This window comes from Poecilia mexicana, unplaced genomic scaffold, assembly GCF_051168715.1.
Source record: "Poecilia mexicana isolate PSO_F unplaced genomic scaffold, ASM5116871v1 scaffold_9, whole genome shotgun sequence".
NCBI classification, from domain to species: Eukaryota; Metazoa; Chordata; class Actinopteri; order Cyprinodontiformes; family Poeciliidae; genus Poecilia; species Poecilia mexicana.
This window is the reverse complement of record NW_028263378.1, coordinates 32,019,702-32,039,585: the sequence shown is the minus strand read 5'-3', so window position 1 is coordinate 32,039,585 and position 19,884 is coordinate 32,019,702. Positions and strand designations below refer to the sequence as shown.

The 19,884-nt window shown below is 38.8% G+C and overlaps 1 protein-coding gene across 3 annotated transcripts; it reads left to right on the top strand.

Annotated features, from left to right (window-relative positions):
• The first annotated feature begins 8,801 nt into the window (after positions 1-8,801).
• Positions 8,802-18,645, top strand: LOC106933785 (phosphatidylinositol 4-phosphate 5-kinase-like protein 1). Of its 3 annotated transcripts, none has more exons than XM_015013269.2 (10): positions 8,802-8,943; positions 10,561-10,749; positions 10,828-10,878; positions 10,993-11,147; positions 11,278-11,402; positions 12,321-12,355; positions 12,435-12,490; positions 12,563-12,675; positions 16,001-16,163; positions 17,383-18,645. In XM_015013269.2, the coding sequence occupies exons 2-10, from the start codon at positions 10,561-10,563 to the stop codon at positions 17,822-17,824; spliced, it is 1,329 nt and encodes a 442-aa protein (XP_014868755.2). In that variant the 5' UTR covers positions 8,802-8,943; the 3' UTR covers positions 17,825-18,645. The 3 variants fall into 3 exon arrangements, with proteins under 3 accessions (XP_014868755.2, XP_087865284.1, XP_087865286.1); XM_088009158.1 differs by having other exon boundaries at positions 8,803-8,943; positions 10,702-10,749; XM_088009160.1 differs by lacking the exon at positions 10,561-10,749 and having other exon boundaries at positions 8,817-8,943.
• The last annotated feature ends 1,239 nt before the right edge of the window (positions 18,646-19,884 follow it).

Genomic DNA, 19,884 nt, shown 5'->3' with positions numbered 1-19,884 from the left:
GCAGTCCTGTTTTATAGCAGCATTGCCACTATGAGCACTGCTGTACAATGTGATGCAACAGTTTCACTTTCCTCTTTTGGGTTTCACTTTCTTTGCCTCTTCCTTTTTCATTTACAAAGTCTGTTTCCAAGAACTGCTTTCAAACTCTGATGTGAATCTCTTTTGCCTACACAATGACTCTTTGGTTAGACATACAATTTACCAAGAAAGCAAAGGCTGTATCTAAAGCCTTTAGCTTAAAAATCAGTAAGTCACTGAGATTAATAACACTTCACAAACCTACTGAGATTTGAGATCAGCTTAAACTGTTTGCATCATCATTAAGAGCTGTTGAGGGAGCAGGAGCTGCAGCAATGAAGCAAATTAAACTCAAAAATAAAGTTTCTCCATAGACGCATTACTGTAATTAGTTTCCACATGGGAAGGTTTAAGTCATCCATGACATGCATCTATTGTCAGTAACTTTTTATACTTGCACAACAAAATTTAAACTGCATGTTCAAAAAGCTGTAAGATATGTCAAAGTACTATAATGCTTCTTTGCAGTTCACAAGGACTTTCTACAGAGGATGTGAAGAAAATGAACATGTGTGGTTAATTTCTACTCAGGTTTGAAATAAATGCAAAATAATTTATCATGTATAAGTGACTTATACATGTTGATCAGTAAGTTTTATATTTAGAAGAAACACAACTAAAAAGAATAACTTTTTCAATGTCAGCACAAATCTGGCTCCACTCCACATTCCAAACACCAAAATGTTTGTTGTCATCCCTCACTGTGAATTCTGTAGAGTGTTTTACAGAAATAGGATGTGAAACTAAAAGTAAATGGAGGGAAAACACCACCCGCAGTGTTAATCCTGTCAGCCTTTAGAGGGCGGAGTTCATTCTTTGTCTATAAACTCCTCATTTAGGAGAAATGGAACAAGTAGCAATCAGAAATCAGGCTGGAAAAAAAAATCATCATTCAGCAGTTTTATTGATAAAACATGAATTGTCAAGAATAAAGTTTGCTGTTTGTATTGTGTCTTAAAATGGGCCAAAGCAGTGTTGTGTTAATGCACCCAGCAGTTTTAGTTGAGGCTATATTTATGTCCCAATTTGAGGAAAAAAACTGTTTGGAAGAAGCAGTATTTATAATACCCTTTAAATCTCAAATGGGAATTTCAAAGGGCACATTCACACACTAATGATGAAAGCTACTGATTTTCAGCTACAGCTGCCCTGGGGCAGTCTGACAGAAGTGAGAGCATGGGCACTTCTGACCAACAGCCCAAGTTTTATCACTACCACCAAATTCAACAGATGATCTCATCTACTTTAGACTTTTGGCTTTTTTTTTTCTGTCCACCACTCTGATGTTGGGCTTTCCTTTGTCTGTCCAGAACACTTTTTTGTCCCAGAATTTTGTGGGATTCTGGTATAAAGTTTTTCATGAACTGTATACTGACCCTTTTGGGACTAACTAGAGGTTTTGTTTTTTTTTTTTTACAGCTTTGTTTCTGAAGTTCAATGAATACTTTCTGACAAAGAGACACTTCTGAGCGCTGTTGCTACAGCGCTCCTTCTTCTTTATGATGTTTCAGACAGGGGATTTCTTTAAGTCTAATGATGGTTTTTGTGCTTCTTAGCCACAAATAACTTCTATAAACATTTGCAGTCTACCCATTCTCAAAAATAGAGCAATATTTAGAAAATGCCAAAGTAGCTAATCTAGTAACGCAGTGAAACACCTGACTACTAAAGAACAATCAGGAAGCCAGTGTTCACAAACATTAAGGTGTACTGAATTGAACATATCTAAAATGGTAGTAAACAGTAAATTCTGAATAAGAATTCAAATATCTGCATTGGACAATTAAACATTTCTGCATTTTTTGATTTTAAACTTTTCTCTGATGAGCAGAGGTTTCTGTCCTAAAGTAATAGGAGGCCAGTGAATACAGGTAATGAAAAAAAAAAACTTTTTTTTTCTTCATAGAAGAAAGAAACATGTTTTCTTCTATGATGGACTGTCTCTGGAACTCAACAGTTTTAGTGCACTGTTGACTCGGGGACGTGGCTGCAGCAAAATGTATGTGGAAGCATCTGAATCCTTGACATCAGCTATAATTTGTGATAAATATAAGTTCAAGTTGACATGAATAGCTTAAAAAGTGCATTGGTTGGCTAAGTGGAGCACTTCGGCTATAGCACTTCACTACTTCATCTAAAAATTGTTGACAAGCTCACAAGTGCAACAAAAAATCACTACTTGTTACTAATATTTCTAAATGTGCTACCACAGGGTGTCTGGAAATGAGCTTGATAAAAGGTATGGATTTAAAGCATTACTAGGTAACATTTAGCCTCAAAGCAGTGTTACTTTTACACTACTAAGTATCTTCTAGCAGTACTAGTTAATTAGTGAGCAGATTCAGTAGGGACAAGTAGGGCTTTATCAGTCAAATGCCCTATATGCTGTGCTAGATTTACCGTCCGCTAATCAACCAAGATTTGAATGACTTTCAACCATTTGGATCATTAGTGTTTTAGTGCATTAGGTGGGCATAGTTGTTGACTAGTTCAGTCTGGTAGTTCATTAAAACACCTACTAGCTGGAACATGTTGAACATGGAACTTTTCATCAGTTGGCAAAAAGTCTTACTAACAAGAGATTCTTGAACTAGTACAAGAAAATCAATTAGTGTGAGTACATTTTAATGACAAACCAGTTGGCAACAATTGTGGCTGTAAATAAGGATCAAAGATCTATCAGATATTTACACAACTTGCCTGCTTATGAGAGGCTTTCCGTTCTGTTCAGTTGGCAGCAGTTTTCGTTTCATTTCTGGAATGAAAACTTATCAGCAGTTTGGTTTCAGTTTCAACAACAAGGTTAAAAATTCTGCACTGACTTCCTACATAAGGTTTTATCTTTGAAAGAATCCATAACGGATTTCTTGTTGCACTCCACCAGCTTACCTGTAAGGTTTCCCTTGTGAAAAATAAATACACTAATAAGTATATTAAATCTTATCTTATTTGAGCATACTTGAAGCCAGACTGATCATCAGTATATTTCAAGTTTAAGGATTATTTAACTAATTTTGAGCTTAATGTATTTTTATTGTAATTATAATTAAATTGTAGGAAATCACATTTTGAAGTGTTACATGCTAAACTGGAACAACTACAAGCATACTTTGTACACTTAAAAGATTCATGGTTAGTTGTAACAATAGAATATTTATTTTAGATGTAAAAAAAAATACTACAGTAACAATAGTGTAGACTTTTTAGTTTGTATACATTTGAATAAAATGTCACACGAATGTTGTCATGTTCATGCTGCAATGCATTCTGGTTAAATGAATGGTCCAACTGCTCTACACTAGCTCATCCAGCCAAAACAGTGGTGAGTAACATCCTTTTTGATTTGAACTGGAGCGCGTTGAAATCAATAAGAATGTAGGAACACAAGAAGTAATGAAGATGAGGAAGACGACAGAGTTGGATGTAGGAGTTGGTGTTTTGCTGCTGCTGCCACCTTCAGCTTAATAAATTAAACAATGAATGACACACCGGCTTGTGAGATTTGGTAAGTACTTCTATAGCTCTGTGTCTGCTGCAGAGCTTCGATAGCATTTAAAGTGCTTCCAGTGCTCCAGCGGCAGTGGGGTTTTAGGCTCTTTGCGGATAAAAACTGTCAGTACGAATTTGTTTTTAACTCATTAAGGTAATGATCAACTGTTATAGCCTGTCAGTATTGCTCATACAAATGACTCAAAGTCTTCTGGAGAGAAATGTTGAGAGCACAAATGTGGGTCCTTGTGAAGGACCCACATTTGTTCAGCTCTGGCTCTCTCTCACTGTGCTCTTCTTTTTTTCATGTGGGAAGCGAACAAGATTTTCCTCGCTGTTTTTTTTTTTAAATTACAACCAACAGTGACACAGTGTGGCATTATCTAAAATTACACCAGTCAAACGCAGGTATACATAGGTATTCCTGTTTTTACTCAGTAGATTTCAGTACAGAATGGACCAAACGCATCATCAACCCAGCAGGTGAGAACATGGCAACCTCCATGGGTGAAAAAAATAAAAGAGATACATTTTTTTAAGTCATTATGATTTTTCATGTATTACAAACAGAAATTTTTTAGTTGATAGGAAAATTACAACACATTTAGGCCAACATGTTCAACTAATCTTGAATCCCTTTAAGTATATGGATTTCTTATGTATCATAACCATAACCATTAGTAAAACTTAGGTGTACCATTTTTGTGAAATAATTGCATCTAAATGTCTTCTAAATATCAGTGTTGTGGTACTCGAGATCGGTCTTGGTCTCGAGTCCGGTCTTAAGACCGTTTTCTGATAGTCTCGGTCTCGTCTCGGACTCGACCGCATTTGGTCTCGGTCTTGTCTCGGTCTCGGGCTCTGAGGACTCGGCATTTTATTTCAAGACCAGTCGAGACCGCAACTGTGAAAATATCACTAAACGTGCAGCATACTGTCCAGTTTATTTGTTAACATCTTTGTTTTCAGTGGATGCAAAACGCACCAATTAAAATCCAAGCAACTACGTGTTTCTCTCCCTCCCCCTTCCCTCCCCACCTTTCACTCGCACGCGGCGCTCCAGGACATGCGCAGTGGTTTTCTCTCAGCGGCAGAAAATGTTTGTCTAATCGTCAGTAATATAATAGCGCTGCATAAATAGTAAGAAATCCGATGGCCAGAGCTAACTCAGCAGCGCTTCCTTTCAGAGACGGTGGGGACAACGTCTAACTATTTTCATCACTTAGAAAAGTAGCTCAAAGAAGGTAAGCTCCGTTAACGTGATGTTAGCAAAGCTAGCTGTACAGAGACACATAAGAATTTGTGATGAAAAAAGTCACTCACTGCCTGAATTATTGTGCGGAGATGTTGACTGACTTGTCGCATATATAGGACAACGCTATGTCCAAAAGTCTGCAATATAGTGATGTGACATTCAGAAACAGTCGATTCTTCTCCACGGCTCTTTATTTATTAGATAGGACTGGAGTGTCACTCACTGAGAGCCGTTGTTCTATCAGATTACCATACACTGTCAGAATAGCATACGTGCAGAGTACCATGCCTGCGCATGCGCATTAAGAAGTCCGACCGTCAGAGGAGTTGTCAGTTCACCATATGCAGCAAGTTATGACGAAAATAAGTCATTAAATTGTTTTCAATGATAACTATATAGATATACATGTGTTGTCATGGTTGCAAAGTGTATTTAAAGCAGGTCTGGCTGCAGCTGGAGTCAGCTACAACACACGCCCGTGTAAAACTCACTTAACCGCTAAGTCAGGATGCCATACAACTGTTAATAACAGATCTACGTCATGATTCTATGTTCCTAGCATACATGCAGTGAGTACCGTGCTAGCGCATGCGCCTTAAGAAGTCCGACCGTCAGTGGAGTTGTCAGTTCAGCATATGCAACAAGTTATGACGAAAATAAGTCATTAAATTGTTTATAATATGACATAATATGATAACTAGATAGATATACATGCCTTGTCGTGGTTTCAAAGTGTATTTAAAGTAGGTCTGGCTGCAGCTGGATGCCATACAACTGTTAATAACCAAGTGTATGATGATCTACGTCATGATTCTATGTTGCTGATTAAATAAAATCATATGGTAATGACAGCTTATGCATGTCTGAGCTATCTGACAACGTATGCTGATCTGACAGAACACCGTGAGTTCGTGCTAAGCATGACGATCTGACCTGACAGAACACCCGTTCTTTGTTCTAGTAATGCTCTGTGTACACTGCATCATTATTTAATTATGTACGTTGATATTTAAATGAACAAATAACTAAAACACAAGAACGAAAGAGCACGCAGAGCATGCACATTGCTCTTTGTTTTTGTTCAAAGTGGCAGCTGTAATGTCTGCCATGGTGTCAGACTACCTGGCTTCATGTACTGGGATAGAGAGTGAAAACAGTCACGATGAGCGCCTTCTGTTTGGTTACTTCTTGCTTGTTGCTCCTTGGTCAGTGTTCATAGTTGAGTGTTATTTACCGTCAGGGCATTGCCTCAATTGCTATGTTTAATGGTGCAACAGTGGTGGATTCTTATATGAGCAATATGGGCAAATTCCCAGGGTGTTATGTTTTTAGGGATGGCACGAGACCATCACACATTGTAACACAGAAATGGAATATTTAATATTGGTAAAATGTATTAAGTATTTAATATCTAGGTGTTTTTATGGGAATATGGATCTTTCAGATTATTCTGAGAAGCAATTTCGATCATATTTTACATTTTATTGTGTCATGTAGCACGGCCGCTGGTCTTGGTCTTGACTCGGTCTCGACTTTCCTCGGTCTTGGTCTTGACTTGGTCTCGGACCCTAAAAGTCTTGGTCTTGCCTCGGTCTCGATACACTCTGGTCTTGGTCTTGTCTTGGTCTCGGGTTAGGTGGTCTTGAACACAACACTGCTAAATATATATGTGCTATATATTTAAGTTAGAAGTATTCCTTCCATCCATCCATCCATCCATCCATCCATCCATCCATCCATCCATCCATCCATCCATCCATCCATCATCCATCCATCCATCCATCCATCCATCCATCCATCCATCCATCCATCCATCCATCCATCCATCCATACATACATACATACATACATACATACATACATACATACATACATACATTTTCTTTCGCTTCATCCGGGGTTGGGTCGTGGGGACAGCAGCTTCAGAAGGTCGCTTCATCCGGGGTTGGGTCGTGGGGACAGCAGCTTCAGAAGGGAGGCCCAGACTTCCCTCTCCCCAGCCACTTGTTCCAGCTCCTCCATGGGAACCCCCAAGGCGTTCTCAGGCCACCCGAGAGACATAGTCCCTCCATCATGTCCTGGGTCTTCCCCGGGGCCTCCTCCCAGTGGGACGTGCCTGGAACACCTCACCAGGGAGGTGTCCCCCCAAGGGACACGGTCTAACGCCCTCTCCAAGTCCACAAAACAACTCCCAGAACCCTCCAGGACCTGCTGATGGTACGAAAAGCAAACTGCTCTTTCTGAATCAGAGGTTCAACTATCCAATGGACCCACCTCTCCAGGATCCCTGAATAGACCTTATCAGGGAAGCTTAAGAGTGTGACCCCCCTGTAATAGGAGCACACACTTTTTGAACAGGGAGACCACCACCCCAGTCTGCCAATCCAGGGGAACTGCCCCCGATGTCCATGCGATATTGCAGAGTCGCATCAGCCAACACAACCCTGCAACATCCAGAGCCTTAAGGAACTCCAGGAGGATCTCATCGCCCTGCCACTGAGGAGCTTTTTAACTTCCTCGGCGACCTCGTCCCCAGAGATTGGAGAGCCTGACCCAGAGTCCTCAGGCTCAGCATTCTCAATGGAAGGCATGTTGGTGGGATTGAGGAGGTCTTCGAAGTATTCCGCCCACTGGCCCACAACGTCCCGAGTCGAGGTCAGCAGCACAGCATCCCCACTATGAACAGTGTAGGTGCTGCACTGCTGCCCCCTCCTGAGACGCTGGATGGTGGACCAGAATCGCCTCGAAACCATACGGAAGTCTTTCTCCATGGCCTCTCCAAACTCCTCCCACACCCGGGTTTTTGCCTCAGCGACCACCCGAGCCGCATGCCGCTTCCCCTGCCGGTACCCATCAGCTGCTTCTGGAGTACCACACTCCAAAAATGCCCAATAGGACTCCTTTTTCAGCTTGACAGCATCCCTCACTGAAGGTGTCCACCAATGGGTTCGAGGGTTGCCGCGACAGGCACTGACAACTTTGCGGCCACAGCTCCGATAAGCCGCCTCGGCAATGGAGGCATGGAACATGGTCCATTCAGACTCAATGTCCCCCACCTCTCCTGGAACTTGTTCAAAGTTCTGCCGGAGATGGGAGTTAAAGCTCCCATCTCCCAAAGTTAAAGTGATATATTTAAAATATCACTGTGATCACAATATGCTCTAATTAAACTTTTGGTTTATTATAATTGTGTGGAACGTTGAGTTTTGATGATAATTTTAATGAAAAAAAAAAAAGAACAAATTTACATAAAAATCCAAGATGCGAAAAAAAGGAACATATCCATGAAATCCAGGGGCAGACAACAGGGAGAAGACGGGAAGAATAGGAGGAGTAGATGAGTAAAAACAGACAGAGTAAAACTTGCTTCCTGGCTTCCTCTTTCATCTTGATTTGCTTAGACTGCAAAACTATATATAAGATAAAAACTGCGAAAAATGAGTTATAACAAAAGCCTCACAATATCAAAGTCTCTGACATACTGAAGTTATGCCAATCATAATAACTTAATGTTATAATTATTAAGTTTCAATAATCAGAATAAACTTTCTAAGATGCATATTTCTGAAACAAACCTAAGTTTGTTTGTATATGTACTGTACTGTTTATGATTAAACAAACAAAAAAATAGCATTTTAAACAGATTTATTAAGGTTTAAAAAAATACACACAGTCGCTATTTGAAAATATTACAAAAAGCACATCGTAAGAAAAGTGTTTGTATATTTGTAACATATTTTTAAAATGTGCATTTAAAATATATGTTTTTACATATATGTGCAAAGTGATTTAGAAATATTCCTTCCTTTAATTCTCATCAAAACTCTCAATATTAATATTCTCAATATTTTCCTGCTTTAGTGAATGCCAACAGTGTCCACAGCTATGCTTCACCCCTCCCCCCCACTTCTTCAATAGTTTGAAGAACCAGTTTTCTCTTTCCTTCCTTGTACACACACCTTGTATTTTGAATGGGACACACCCTGCAGGGCTCGTCTGACTAGCCTGGAATGAGTAAATGTCATTTTCACAGAGACAAGACACATCTGGAAGCGTGACGCTGGTACACATTACCTGTTCAACTGGTGTGTTTTAGCAAAGAGTCAAAGCAAGAATCCCAGGTAGGATCTGCAAGAATCCATTAAATCCATGGTTTGTCCTCAGCTAGGATCAAGATAAATCATGTCTTTGTGTATTGATGAGTCTGATCTTTAAGTTATGGAATGACTCATACCAGTTTTGCTTTCAGAGTTAAAAATTTGAGTTTGTTCAAGCTATAGCAGTCTTTCTTTGAACTGAAATTTTTCTCCAGCTAACATACAAAAAATAAAACCTATCAGGAAGTATTTCCTCTAAATTTACTTTCTAAGTTTCTGTCCTTATCTTTGTTTCTGTCAACTCTCCTTCAGCTGATTGGGGAGGTGTCCTGCCTCTTTCTTCCAGTAAACCACAGCCCTGGATCTTCAAATAATAATGAATGGCGTAGCTGTTAGGTGTTGAGTAGACGGTGTTGTGTAACTGGTGCAACAGTTGAATTTAATATTTGAAAGAAATAATCTCTACTATAAGACTGGTTCCTTCCTGTCTTGCCTGTTCTGTGCTCCCTTTTATGGCTCCAGATCCATTTCTCAGGCTGCACTGCTTTTTGTTCTCTTTAAATAACTTTGATGTCAAGAACTCAGCCAGTCTCATTGGATATCATGTCAGATAACCTGAGGACTTAGAAAAGAGATATAGAAATATCCTTTTATTTTTACACAATGACAAGTATAAGCAGCTATGGAGAATGATCTTTTCTCCAGAATGAGGTTCAAGAAGAGTCAGTTGAATTCAAGAGTCCCATTTATTAAGAATAAAATGCAGCGTAGGTCCATTTTTCATATTCTCCTTAAAGGAGACTACAGCAAAATGGCACCAAGCAATTTCTATTTCCTTTTGTTAGCCTCTAAGCTAGGCCCTAATGAGGGCGTTTCCTAGCGTGTCACTTCCTTTAACCTTAGCTCTGCTTGTGTGCACTATGTGTGCGCTGTGTATATACGAGGATTCAAACAGCTAAAAGAGATAGAGGAAAACACAGCCTAGTAAAGATAATAGGTAGAAATATAACATTTCATTTGAACCAATATCTACATATCACTGAGGTAAACAAAAGAATGTAATCTTATTAAGTATTAAAACGACAAATAAAAACTGGACAAAGAAGTAATGTAAGTGCAAACTAAGCACTACTTGTTGACTGAGCACAAGTGAAATGAGAGCTCTGCTTTTTAGAATTAGGCTGATTTAAACCCTGACAACTTATCAAGTCTGTTTTGTTCCCAGCTATCAATATCACAATTACTTTTCTATGTTCTGCTGATAAACTTTATAATCTGAGGGTCTTTTCATATCAGCTTAACTCTCCAGGGGCAACTGAAAATAAAAACGAAACTCTTTCCATCCATCCATCCATCCATCCATTTTCTGTACACCCTTGTCCATAGTGGGGTTGGGAGGTACTGGTGCCTATCTCCAGCTAACATTCTGGGCGAGAGGTGGGGTCACCCTGGACGGGTTGCTAGTCTGTAGCAGAGCAACATTTCTCAAGTTATAGAGAAATATGTTTTTAATCATTCTTTTCTGAGAATATTCCCATAAAATTAAATGAATGAATATGAAAATTTGCCATACTGTATTTATTATAATTACTTAACTCCCCTCACATATATTTTCATAACAATATGTGCATGCTGTGACAGATGGCAGGGAAAAGCTCTGCCGGCAGAACCAGAGCTGCCAGGCGAGCACGCTGGTGGCAGCTGACACAGAGATGGAGGATGGTGGGGGTTTTTGAAATCAACACTGAACATGAATTTTACTCTCTGACTTCCATGATGAAGAAAGGCATGCAAGCCTGCATTCAGGCCACATCTAACACAGAAGGCCAGGTAGGAAGAAAAGTTGGAAATGTTGCTGGATTGTCAGTTTAATGAAGTTAATAATAAACATTTACTCTTATTGCACAGAATTCACTCACAGATGAACATTTCAAGACAAAGGGTACTCAACTCCTTGAGGTAGGAGGTCATTCCCACCTACAGCATTCTGTATGATTTTGCTTCTGAAAATCATAAGCAGAATGAAAGAAACATGAACACATTCAGGATTTCTTTTTATATTTTTCAATCCAGGGGTTTGAGATGCATACATTTGCAGCACCAGTGTTTGCTACACTGAGACATTCCCTGGACATCAGTGAGCAGGAATTTATGAATTCTCTCTGCCCCAAAGCCAACTACCTTCAGTTTATCAGCAACTCCAAAAGCAAGGCAGATTTCTTTCTCACGTGAGCAGAGCACATAAATACATGGAGATGTTTTTTTATTTATTATTTGACTGCAAAATTGTCATTTCATCCAAGAAATTTTTTGTGGATAAATGCTGGTATTTGTCTGTGTGCAATATCTTGTTTGTAGATATGACAAAAGGTTTTTTCTGAAAACCCAGAGCAAGCGAGAAGTTAGGTTTCTCCTTTCCAACCTGCGACGCTACATGGATCACTTGGAGAAATACCCTCATTCACTGCTAGTGCGCTTTCTAGGTAGGAACCTCATTAAATACTATTTTAATCCACTTCTTCAATGTTTTTGAGGATATATGTCATTCATTCATCTATCTAACAATGAGAGAGAAACCCAGAGATCTCCCAAATCATTCTATAGGGCAGAAGAAGTCAGCTTCTCTTGTCACTGCCCAAATTGTTGAGATACTGCCATGAATGTCAAAGACTTCTTTCACAGAAACTAGAAGAAGAAACACTCTGTTTAAATAATGGTGGTTTGTTTGCCCTGGCAACAGGGTTTAAAGATTTGTTTGCTTTAACTAATGCTCTTAGAGTCATGAAGGATTTTTCTATTACACCATATTTTCAGTTGTAAACTATAAATGTTTCATCTACTTTCACGTTTCTACAGTATCTGACTGATTCAACTCAGTCTTCTGTGTTTGGATCTTTGATTTTTATTGTTTTAGGAGACTATCTTCCTATTCCTAGAAATTAAATCTGCTCCCCCAAACCAAAGCGGAATGGATGAAATCCATTTATTCTAATCCAACCAGATTTCCATACAATAATCCTGACTTGTTCATCTGCTAGGCAGGAAGTCTAGAGGAAGACCAAGGAGGAGATTTATGGATTTATGGAAGTGAAAGAGGACATGAAGGTAGTTGGTGTAAGAGAAGATGTGTAAGATAGGGTTAGATGGAAACAGATGACTCGCTGTGGCGATCCCTGAAGGGAAAACATGAAAGGAAAAGAAGAATTCTGACTTGTTTGTGTAGTTAACATTGTATAAAAAATCACCTAGATAGTCTAAAAGTAGCTAAAGTCAGATTGTTTCATTAAAACATTGTTTTGTGAAACAAAGCCATCTTACTAATACAAAATGAAGCCAATAATCTTCTATTTAAGCCCCAACTGTAACTGAATTATGGAGATAATCCTTATTTTCCCCCCCAGGAGTCTACAAGATTGTTATTCCAAACCAACTGAAGGTATTTTCAATGAATTATCTGTGGATCCACTGAACCACTGCAGTACTCAGAGTGCTATGCTGTTTGTTGTGTTTTCCAGAAGTACTTCATTGTGATGCAGAGTGTGTTTTATCCTCATGACAGAATCAACAACAGGTACTCCATGTAGCTATGGCTGACTGTTTTGGTGTGTTGATGAACGCTATCATGGACATTTTGATTTTAAAGATATGACATAAAAGGCTGTGAGGTGGGTAGATGGACTGACCCTGAGACAGGAGGCAAACAAGTCATAAAGGTGCTGAAGGACAATAACTTCAAAGAACAGAGCATTGTGCTGGGTGAGTGATCTGTATGCCACACCTTTCTGCAGCCATGTCATGCATCAGCTGACAGGGACATTATTAGGAGCCCACTGAGGGATAGACTTTACCTTTGTGTTGGGACTGCATTTACACATCATTCAAACATGACTCAATATGCTTGAATATTGAGCCATAATATTGAGCTTTCTGTGCGAGGAATACATTTATATGAGGGGCCGTTTAGGACAAAATTTTCGTTTTGTCTCTCACACACTACCAAAAACTCTCGCACACTCAAAAAAATTACGTTTTGTCTCTCACACACTACCAAAAACTCTCGCATACTCCAAAAAAGTAGCCACGCACACTCAAAAAAATTACGTTTCGTCTCTCACACACTACCAAAAACTCTCGCATACTCCAAAAAAATTACGTTTTGTCTCTCACACACTACCAAAAACTCTCGCATACTCAAAAAAATTACGTTTTGTCTCTCACACACTACCAAAAACTCTCGCACACTCAAAAAAATTACGTTTTGTCTCTCACACACTACCAAAAACTCTCGCATACTCCAAAAAAATAGCCTCGCACACTCAAAAAAATTACGTTTTGTCTCTCACACACAAACGTTAACTTTCTCGCTCACATACACTGTACTAACAGCTCGCACACACACACAGACGTTTATCTCTCACACAAGACTAAAGTTGAACACACACACACACAGTACTAAGACTCGTTTTTTGAATGTGTGAGAGCGAGACTCTGAATGTGTGAGAGTTGTCACGGAAGAGGCGGGGCATAATTTTTGGATCAAACTGCGCATGCGTAGATCCTAAACTATAAGTTTCGATTGTTGACTCACTGTATGTTCTATTACTTAGTATATTTGTGCTTGTAGTGACCATTTGTCCCCAAACTTAAATTCAAAAATCAAAAAACTCAAAAAACTCGAAAGTGATCAAAACAAAAGTAAATCCAACTCAAATAGTCACCTGATGCACCGTGGATTCTGGTTTACGCAGCAAAAAAGGGAATCAAAGTCAAAATATGGTTCTTTGGGTTTATTTGTAGTTCAGGCAAAAGGGTTACAGGCTTCTGCTCCTATTCCTGTACCTGTTCTCTGACTAACAAAAGAAACCCATGTGACTGATTGGCTGGTAAAAAACCTTATGACCACCCACGTGCATAATAAGCTACCTAAGACCCACCTATTTATACCGTGAAATACCCACATCCCAACCTGAAATTAATTAACTAATTATGTGAATTCCTAATCAAAGAAATTATAAACAAAACAAAAATTCTAATGATAAATCAACTGGAAAACAAACAAATAATAAAAATAAACTAAACAATTTAAATTCTAAGATTTAACCAAAAAATGGGAAAATAGCTCCTACAGTGCTTTTAAATATATATAGAACGTTTAACTTTCTTGTAGATTAAATGTGCTATAGAAATAAATGAATCTGATTGATTGATTAAAAATAGCAAAATTGCTGTAGTACAATCTGTCCACTGGGTGCCAGCATTACAGGAATTATTAAGAGGTCTTGTGAGAAATTCTGTTCCCCCGTGAAAATCTGTTCCCCCTGTGACGGGAGCGCGCATTGCAGCCAGAGACGCGGATCCGGTGAATCTGACCATTTTCACGGCGCTTCTGATCGATTTCTCGGTAAAAACTACTCATATGATCATATCAATGTGTAACTTTCAGTTTAATCGGCAGCTATCAAAATAAAAATACATACATAAATAAACGAGGTCTGGTGTGGAGGTCTTTTTTTGCTGTTTTGTGTTATTTTGAAAGCGAAGAAAATCGATCTTTTTTCAGCTTTTGTCTCGTAAGCCTGACAAATAAAAGTCAGTCAACAAACACAGGTTCCCAACACGTAGTGTGCATTTATAATTTTTCATTTCTGATGAAGGAGGAAGGAGATTAATATACCTGCAAGATCTTTTACTTTGTTTTCAAAATATTTGCACTATGTTTGACATTTGTCCTTAACATAGTTTAATATAAGGTAGCTATTGAAAGATAGTTTCAATATATTTATATATATTTAAAAGCACAAATATACTAAGTAATAGAACATACAGTGAGTCAACAATCGAAACTTATAGTTTAGGATCTACGCATGCGCAGTTTGATCCAAAAATTATGCCCCGCCTCTTCCGTGACAACTCTCACACATTCAAAAAGAGTCTCGCTCTCACACATTCAAAAAACGAGTCTTAGTACTGTGTGTGTGTGTTCAACTTTAGTCTTGTGTATGTGAGAGATAAACGTCTGTGTGTGTGTGCGAGCTGTTAGTAGTGTATGTGAGCGAGAAAGTTAACGTTTGTGAATGTGCGAGCTGTTAGTACAGTGTATGTGAGCGAGAAAGTTAACGTTTGTGTGTGAGAGACAAAACGTAATTTTTTTGAGTGTGCGTGGCTATTTTTTTGGAGTATGCGAGAGTTTTTGGTAGTGTGTGAGAGACAAAACGTAATTTTTTGGAGTATGCGAGAGTTTTTGGTAGTGTGTGAGAGACAAAACGTAAATTTTGTCCTAAACGGCCCCTCATACATTTAGACCTGCCCTGATACGTTCATTTAAATACCTCACAAAATCATCCTCAAATCCCCAGTTGGCCATCCCCAATGGCTGCTCACACTCAGATATATTATGACTGGAAAATGTAAAGAGTCCTGGACATCTGCATTTGTAGCATGTCAGTGTGTATGTGATATCAGAGTTTCTCAATCCCAGTCCTCATGCCCCCCTGGCCTGTGTGTATTAGATGTATCTCTATTCCAGAACACCCGATTCTATAGATTGTATGACCTCCTCTGCACTCAAGTGCTGCAGAAGCCTGATAATCACCCACTTATTTAAATCAGGTGTGGCAGAATTGAAACGCCTATAACATGATTGAGAAACACTGATGTAGATTAATTGGTTGTCCTGGTAATTAAGTGGTCCTGAGGTTCATCCCATGTTTTTCCTTTTCACTGTAAAACAAGTCAATATATATACTTAACATTCTAATTCATTGAATTAGCTGCAGTGGGGGTGCTGAAGACTGTCGGAAAGAACAGGAGCTTCTTAAAGAGACAGAGACCAATTTCAAAGTGTCAAATTATAAAGTCAAATTTTGTTTATGTTATATCTATATACTGCATAGTTTCATAGTTATTAGTTTGAACTATAAGATTGCACAATGTACCATAATACATAATACCTTTACCCCTCTCTTTTTCTTAAAATATGTCCTAATTTTGGCCTTGACATCTTTTGAATATGGAGTATTGTTGGTGAGTGGGAATGGAAACTAGATATATGTAAAGTTGAAATTTATTGTGGTTTTTGTAGGTCCAGAAAAATCCTGGTTTGAGAGACAAGTGAAAGCAGACACCACTTTTCTCCAAGATCTTAATGTGCTGGACTACAGTCTCTTGCTGGCCCAGCAACCTTTGCATCAAGATGAGCTGGAGGGCAAGCATTCTTTCGCTGACCTTGTCATTCGTACCACAAAGTAGGTTCTTAAAGTTTTGAATCATTTAAGCATTCAAAAAATATAAATTTGATCTTCCATAGACCCAGAAATTGCCTCTCCAGGTTGACAATGAAAGCCCAAATACAGGAGACAATAAATTATTCTGAGAAAGAAAAAGTCACATCTACAGTAAACAAAATGTTAAGAGCACCCCCAACAAAAAACACGAAGGATTTGGAAGATTGGGGCAAACAGAGTTTGTGGAACATGGTGACAGTAGTATAATGGTTAGGTCTATTTTAAAGAGTTAAATCCAGAACACTTGATGCTTATTAGTGCAAAAATAAATATGGACAAATTATTATCTATATTCAAACAAGAAATTCCAAATTGTAACTGTATCTAAATCTAAAACAAGAAAAGAAAACCTAGTCTTCAAACAACCAGAAGCTTTTCCTCTTGTAAAATACCAACAAAGTGAAAAAGTAACCTACTATTCCTTCAAAAATCTGATTTATGTCAGAGCTTTCCAAGCAGAATATTTTTCCTAATGTCGAAAACCTATGACACAATGAATTTATATTAATTCATTTGTGAAAACCAAGCCAAATATTGAAAAACAGAAGCAGACTGGTAATGGATTGTTATTGGTCTCATGTGAAAAAATCCATGTGACTGTTCTAGATTTTAATGATGACATCTAGTGTCAAAATACCTGAGTTTCGACAGATCCCCTCCTCACCCAATTAAAATAATTAATGCTAAAATAATATTTTAATGCAGTTAATGAGCAAGTATTCTGCTGCTTTGTTGCATGTAAACCTTGAGTGAAAATTACCAGGAGATTGTAAAATCACAAAAAGGGGGACTTCAGGTGTCTCAGAGCAGAGAGTCTCCATAGTGATGGGGCATTGAGAAAGTTGGAGTTTCCTGAATGCAGAGTGTGAGAGCTCTAAAAAATCATTCTTATGTTTTAAAATTAAATAGTATTTACTTAATGTAAGGCTTGTTTCCAAATGGTTTGCTACAACCACCCCAATACTAATATTCTATTGATTCCAGTAAAATCTTGACATTTCTTAAATCTGACTTAATTTTGTTGGTCAGAGCAGCTTTAGTGAAATTTATTGTGTTTCTCAGTCATTCTAAACCAGCATGTCACTACAAGTCGTGTTTTTCTTAGAACAATATTTTAACAAGAATCTCTAACAGTTTTCTTTCTTTTACTTTTTTGCTTTTTTTTTTTTACTTCTTGTAGGTCTCTGGACATAGATGATGATCCCACCCACTTAGAGCCCTCCAGTGTTCCTCTACTACGGAGTCGGAGTGAGGAAGTACCAGACGGTGCTGGCTGTGTGCCAGGTCAGCATCAGGCAGCCGCTGAGGATGCTGGTGAAGAGATTCTAGCCCAGGAGATAAACAGCCCTGCCAAAGATACAAGGTGTCCTATAGAACTACAGGAATTTCACGAACATCATCGAAGACTACTGCCAAACTTCAAAAATGCAGTTCATGTGATTGATGGATTAGAGTGGCGCTACTTTGTGGGCATAGTGGACATTTTCACTGTTTACAGTATAAAGAAAAGACTGGAGAACCTGTGGAAGAACCTTCGCTACCCTGGCAGAGTCTTTTCTACTGTCAGGCCGGCAAAGTACTCCCAGAGATTTTGCAGGTGGATACATGAGCACACCCAGTGACTGACATCATTTGTTGTCTGGTTAATGACTTTGGTACAAATGTTTTGTTGGATGTTGTTTTTCTTACATCCTGTAAAATATGTTTTGTGCATATGTAACAGAGAGAAGAGCTCGTGTGTCTGTGTGAGTTTTGATCGAAATGATTATAGTGATGGTTGTATGTATTTTTGATCAATGCGTTTGTTTGGAGCCACCTAGTGGTGTGATGAGTGACTGCATGCAACGGGTCCGTCAGGCTCTCTCGCGGCTTCCTCCACCAGAATTCTGAGGAGCGCTGGTGGAGGAAGGTGCGAGAGACGCAGCTCTTCACTTCTTTTTTTACTTAGGGTCATATTTTTGTAGTTCAACAATTAACAAGGTACTGTAAGAATATTTAACATCTATAAATATAATTTGTAAAGTTTTCTTGTGGTTGGGCTGGAAAAATGTGACCCTATGAGTGGGAGCTGCGCCGGTTGGTGTTCGTGGCTGACCACTCAGTCACGGCGCTAACTGTGTCTTTTATTTTTCAGCCTGTCGGACCACTTGGCTGCAGTCAATCACATTGTGAGGAGTTTTTCATCTTTTGTTGTGCTAGGTGGGTTCAGACTGTGAATTTGTTGATATATAGAAAAATGTTTGTGAGTGTTTTGACTGTTAATTGATATAGCAGTTGTCTGTTATTTTACTGTTTATTGCTGTTGATGTTATTTTTGATTGATTCATTGAATAAGAATGTTTTGTTTTGGTTTTGAAAATTTGTTAACCGTTGTAAGTGTTGTTAAACTATACGATCACATCTTAAAAAAAAAAAAAAGAAATAAAGAATTCCGAGGAGCGTTGTCCTTTTCCTGGGTGATCAGTGTCTTTAAGGGCTTCTTTGGCTGCTATTTTAAAAAAGATCATTTAAAATGAAGTTGTTTCTACTTAGATGTATCGAGTAAATTATCCTATTCTTAAGAATTCTTATCCTACATCAAGTTAATCCAACTCTACATGAACAGTTTGTGTTTAGCATAGCATTTCTCAACCGTGGCAGTACCGCCCCACGGCGGGCGGTCAGAGGACGGCAGGGGGCGCTGGCAGAAATATTTACCAAAGGGGGGCGCTGCGATTCCTTTCGGGGGCGTTTATTCGAAGGTAAACTTTACACCTTATACAGGTGCTGGTCATAAAATTAGAATATTGTGATAAAGTTCATTATTTTCCATAATGTCATGATAAAAATTAAATTGTCATATATTTTAGATTCATTGCACACCAACTGAAATATTTCAGGTCTTTTATTGTTTTAATTTTGATGATTTTGGCAAACAGCTCTTGAAAACCCAAAATCCCTGTCTCAAAAAATTAGAATATTATGAAAAGGTTCTCTGAACGAGCAATAAAAATAATCATCTGAATCAACAAAGTAACTCTAAACACCTGAAAAAGATTCCTGAGGCCTTTAAAAACTCCCAGTCTGGTTCGTTACTCAAAACTGCAATCATGGGTCAGACTGCTGACCTGACTGCTGTCCAGAAGGCCATCACTGACATCCTCAAGCAAGAGGGTGAGAAACAGAAAGAAATTTCTGAACGAATCAGCTGTTTGCAGAGTGTTATATCAAGGCACCTCAGTGGGAAGTCAGTAGGAAGGAAAACGTGTGGCAGAAAACGCTACACAACGAGAAGAGGTGACCGGACCCTGAGGAAGATTGTGGAGAAGGGCCGATTCCAGACCAAATTAAATTTTCATCTCCATAAAACTTTTCAGCAGATGGAAGCATGAAGTGCTCCAAAATCTTCTGATAGCTGCTGCATTGATCCTGCCCTTGATAAAACCCAGTGGACCAACACCAGCAGCTGACATGGCACCCAGACCATCACTGACTGTGGGTACTTGACACTGGACTTCTGGCATTTTGGCATTTCCTTCTCCCCAGTCTTCCTCCAGAGTCTGGCACTTTGATTTCCGAATGACATGCAAAGTTTGCTTTCATCCGAAAATAGTACTTTGGACCACTGAACAACAGTGGTCCAAAGTGCTGCTTCTCTGTAGCCCAGGTCAGGCGCTTCTGCCGCTGTTTCTGGTTCAAAAGT

Coding starts and splice junctions, on each gene's coding strand:
- LOC106933785 (XM_015013269.2), top strand. CDS start 10,561: ATGGCAGGGAAAAGCTCTGCCGGCAGAACCAGAGCTGCCAGGCGAGCA. Junction 10,879..10,992: donor AGGGTACTCAACTCCTTGAG/GTAGGAGGTCAT, acceptor TTTTCAATCCAG/GGGTTTGAGATGCATACATT. Junction 12,676..16,000: donor AGAACAGAGCATTGTGCTGG/GTGAGTGATCTG, acceptor TGGTTTTTGTAG/GTCCAGAAAAATCCTGGTTT.